Source organism: Formica exsecta, unplaced genomic scaffold (assembly GCF_003651465.1).
Source record: "Formica exsecta isolate Colony F162 unplaced genomic scaffold, ASM365146v1 scaffold442, whole genome shotgun sequence".
In the NCBI taxonomy this organism is placed as follows: Eukaryota; Metazoa; Arthropoda; class Insecta; order Hymenoptera; family Formicidae; genus Formica; species Formica exsecta.
The window spans coordinates 577595-582676 of record NW_021851656.1 but is presented as its reverse complement, the minus strand read 5'-3'; the positions used below and the strand labels follow the sequence as shown (position 1 = coordinate 582676).

The following is a 5082-nucleotide window of genomic DNA, read 5'->3' as shown; positions in this document are numbered from 1 at the left end:
TGCGAGAAAAGTGAGAAAAGTTGTTGCAAAGACGATTTTTTAAGATATATATGTTTTGTGACAATATAATTACTCTTTACAGATTTCGAACTACTTTCTACATCTTTTTCTTGCGAGAAAAGTTGTTGCAAAGACGATTTTTTAAGATATATATGTTTTGTGACAATATAATTACTCTTTACAGATTTCGAACTCGAAAATCAACTTTCTACAGATACATTTCAGTTTGGTGGGCAGACAGGAAACACTGTAACACAATTGGTATTTAGGAAAAAGTGACAATGAAAAAATATTTTATATGTGTACTACATCGCAGTGCATTACATCGAAATAAATGAGATATTTATGTATAATCTGTATAAAGATTTTGATAATCACCTTCCACACTTGAGAATAAATAAATGTTTCGGAAAGGTTCAAGGTTTTATTTGTGCACAAAATATTTAAATACATAACATGATATTAAAGTGAGACTAATTATTAATTCTACATTTTTTTATAACTCTATCATTACATTACAAAGTTTACAAAAGATACTTATACTATAATAAATTAAAGCTTGCAATAAATCTCTGTGAGATTAATTAATATTCTAAATATATGATAAATATATGATAGAGTACAGAGAGGAATAAATATATTATCGAGTGCATTTATATTATCATAGTACTTAAGGCATTATTGGCAAAAGTTCATATTTCTCAAAAAGACTTACTTCAATGATCACATTTAAATCGATTTACAGAATCAAGATAAAAATTTTTGTGTTGTTTTGTATAATAAAGAAAATATACATACATTGTATATTTTTATACATTAAAGAATAAATTATACTAAATATATTAACATGTACATCTAAATGAATGTTTTTTAATGCTCTTAAAACATGAAGCTTAATCATATACACACTATAAAAATGTACATACTACTAAAACACCATTCTTTAATTTAGAATTCTGAAGATAGTTAAATTCAACAATCTAATTAATCGACCTAATAATAAATTTTATCTCAGTTATATAAATATTATATACTCTTTTTTATAATTTTTTTACTTGTATTGTGATTATTATAAAACAGAATATGAAAATTAATAATAAATATAATAATAGTAATTAAATGACAGACAGTTTCTCTGTAATCATTACACTATCGATACAATTACATAAGACAAAATTGATAGTGATATTTATTTGAATAAAAATTATTTAAAAATGGCAAGAGCAAAATCGTTTATTTGTATGGATTCAAAATTAAGAGTGAATAAAAATTCATATTATTCATTGTTTTATAGAATAAAAAATGCAAAGCTACTTGAATTTTTCTTTGCAATTTAAATGTAGTATTACATATCTTATCGCTAATTATAGGATTTTAATATATATATATATATATATATACGTCGGTTATAAGACGATTGAATATAGATATAATTTTCCAAATTTAAAACGAATAAGAGAAATAGAATTAGAAAATATGAAACTTTACGTTATACTTGCAACATAGTGAATTTTATATTTTATATGTATACAGACTGTTTCAGAAACCGTACATTTTTTCCGAATTACTTAAATAAGGTAAGGATATTGACGACAAAAGAAAAAATTAGTTATAAATAATTGTAAATCTACGAAATATGTAAATGTCTTACTATTTTATATGGATTCTTGTTAAAAATTTGCGGAAGAAGAGATGATTATCAAATTTTTCCTTGTCAAAGAAAAACAATTTTTTCAAAAAATCTATAATCGCAAAAAAGTGCGCGATTACTGGAACAGTCTAAATTCAAGATAAAAAATGTATGGCTATTTTACACATAAATGTGCTTTACTATTTTAAAATTTGAACGTATTCATACATATATCATACTTAAATGCTTCGTTAAATTAACGAGATTGATGATACTCTTATAAATAAGTGTATTCTAGCAAGTATATTCTTGCGCAATGTCGGATTCATTAATTCGAAGAATTATTATTTCTCTACTGTGGTTATCATACAAGTTCAGGAATTGACAAGATAATTTTTGAAAGCTTGAAGATTTAGATGTAGTTAAGTCTTCCAAGAATAAGCGAAACAGCCAGAAAAGTCATCGTATACGACGTGAAGATGGATGAGCAACCTACGAAGGATGTAAATAACGTTTTAAGCTGATAATACATTTTTAATATCAGCATCTTGTATGCGCGAAAAGGCGATATTCGCCCAGCTATTTCATAGCTAGTTTTATAAAAATACTCAAACTGCCGTTATTACAACACATATTTTTTATGAGACTCATATAGACTACAAATTTTAAAACAACTAAACTATATGTATTACATCATTCATTTTTCCTACTAAATGCAGATGATAAACAATATTTAATACGCAAATTATTATTATATTTTTTCTTTAATCTAACTGCATGTAGATTAAAACATCCTGCTTTTTTTCTGGAGAAGCAAAAGAGATGTTAAATATTTATTTTAAATGAAAATATTATTAATATACTAATTAAATATAGCAATAATCAACATATTAACTAATACTAAAACTAATAGAATATTTTTTTTCGTTTAACAAAATATTTTATATACAAAATTCAAAAAAAACCTGTCTTATAATATTAATACATATCTTTTACAAACCATAAAAAATTTAATAAATTTATTATTATAATGATAATTATCAAATTGTATTTAAATTTTTATAGAAACTTAGGTTTTGTATAATATCATTAAAACGGCAGTAATAAATATTATTGTTGCGTAATCTATAGAAATCGCAATCAATTTGTCTAATATATTGTCCCCACTGAATTAACAAGAATTTTTTAAAATGACAATAGATGAAGCTTACCGTTACAAAATAATGGAGTTTCTTGATAAAATCCATCTTGGCAATAACATCGTTTCCCCAAAGTAGTATTGTGTACAACGCAATGGGCATCTTCTACGCACTCTTCGTCGTTATTGCAGGCTGCATGAAGCACTAAAAAAAAAGAACGCAAATTTTTAAGATGACCTAACAATTTGCATAAGAAACTGACCCAGAGAGCAAGCTTTATATTTTTTGTCTTTTAAGGTTTGAATTTACTTTTAGAAAAAATTTTAAACATTTATTAAATATGTGATATATGTGAGTTCGTGCAATTCTAATTAATTGCTGTATAAATGCAAGCTCCATCTAATTTCTCGAGCTTGAACATAATGTCGACAGAACTTTAAGCAGTGATCGATTTGTAACTGCGGTTAATTGCGCTTAAATGTCCGAGGTAATCATCGGCAACTTTGCCAAAAATCAAATAGGAAACGTGCATAGTGATCATCTAATCAAATAAAATTGCCGAGTTTCCGGGTCGTTTCACGAATCTCTAATATTACGTATCGAACTACAAATCACTTGGTTATATAGTTATACAGTTACCTTATGCAGTTTTCAAAGTTTTAAGATTTAGTAGTTCAATTTTATTGCACGGTGCCAGGTACGGTTATTACTATCATTTCTATCAATCATTTATTGTCACATTTGATGTAATTTAATATAACAATTATGCAGACGTTTTTACTTATATAACTATAATTTGTGAAATGTTATAATAATATCTTTTTTGCAACATAATTTGCAAAGAAATAATGATTAAATATGTAATGTTTTTTTGTTTGTTTTTTTTTTTTTTTTGGTATTTTTGTTGTTGTTCTCTACTATTATGCTTTCTTCTGCCGTGCAGGGAACACTGCAGAAAAACGGGTAACAGTGGTATAACTATTGAAGGTAGGTCGGGGCAGTACTCTTTACCCGTACCAATTTGCATAGATAACCATAGACCGACTACGAACACCGTCATATGTTCACATATTGCAATACAACACGTAAGTATATGCAAATCTTGGTACCGGCTTCCAGCTATAATCATCCCATCCAAAGTTTGACTATCTCAACGAAATTAAAACAATAGACGAGACGAATAACATGCAAAACATCGGAAATACTTTATCGTGCATACAAAAATATGAACAAGAAAAATTATGTTACATGTCAGTATACAGCATGCCTAAAACCTATCGAAAAATGTTTCAACGGCGGATTTTTCGACGAATCTGAAATTAATTTTCTATCCCTGCAAATTTCTCGAATAACACGTTATAGTACTTGTCGATTGTTGTGAGAGATCTCTTATATATTAAAGTCGACCTTGCCAAGTAAAAACTCTGATCTTATCTTGCTATTTTCATTTGTTACATAACGAGTAATTAAAAGTAATGGTAATATAGAACAAACATTGTAAAAATCTGCTATCTACCTTTGAATTTATTAGAGCAGAGACCATTAAGCGGTGCCGAGTAATCACCGCAGAGACATCGGGTTCTTCCATCTCGGGGATCCGCTATGCACGTTGTATTTTGAATTCCATCACAATCATTTTTTATCTTGCATTCGCGAGCTTTACCAACTGTAATTATAGATATTATTCTATATAAAAAACTGTAATCTCTTAAATTAAAAATAACAAAAATAGCTCCCATGAAATAAAATCCCATGACAAAAATCTTGAATCACAAAAAATAAATAACATAAATTATAAATGCAAACGTTTCTGTCTTTCCTCTATCTATAAAGTTCGTTATAATTATTAATAATTTTCTTTCTTGCTATTTAAAATATTTATCGAAGAACCTCTCTATCTTTATGGAATAAAATCTATAAATACAATTATATCTTGATTGTGCAAGAAACAGTATGAAGAACTTAGAATGGTGATCGTCAAAAAGTCATACAAACTAGAACTCTGACATTCAGCAGAGCATTAGTATTCATCTGCATTTCTATTTAACCTTGACTCTCAAGAATATCAGATTTTTATTCTTACGGAATTTTTAAAAAGTTTTAAATAAAATTGCGTCTGATTATTAGATACTAATTTGCATATTTATAGAAATGCCAATGTTATATAAATTTATAATATACATTTTTATAGTATCTATAATGTACTTAAGTTTGATATGTATATATCAGAGTAATAGTATATGTATGTAAAATGGAGTATTATTTCTATACAATTTTATAAAGAGCGTTAAACTGAAAATTTAGAATATTATA

At 26.7% G+C, this 5082-nt stretch overlaps 2 protein-coding genes across 2 annotated transcripts in view; one reads left to right on the top strand and one right to left on the bottom strand.

The window, feature by feature from the left end:
* Window positions 1–350, top strand: part of LOC115240555 (EEF1A lysine methyltransferase 2) — a 5642-nt gene extending 5292 nt beyond the window's left edge. The window contains exon 4 of the mRNA XM_029815780.1: window positions 185–350. Within this exon, the coding sequence (XP_029671640.1) occupies window positions 185–279 (95 nt within the window). The 3' untranslated portion in view covers window positions 280–350. The remainder of the gene's footprint in view (window positions 1–184) is intronic.
* Window positions 351–413: 63 nt separating this feature from the next.
* Window positions 414–5082, bottom strand: part of LOC115240556 — a 6616-nt gene continuing 1947 nt past the window's right edge. The window contains exons 2-4 of the mRNA XM_029815781.1: window positions 4286–4435; window positions 2842–2973; window positions 414–2122 (exon numbers count right to left, since the gene is read on the bottom strand). Coding sequence (XP_029671641.1) covers window positions 2043–2122; window positions 2842–2973; window positions 4286–4435 — 362 coding nt within the window. The 3' untranslated portion in view covers window positions 414–2042. The remainder of the gene's footprint in view (window positions 2123–2841; window positions 2974–4285; window positions 4436–5082) is intronic.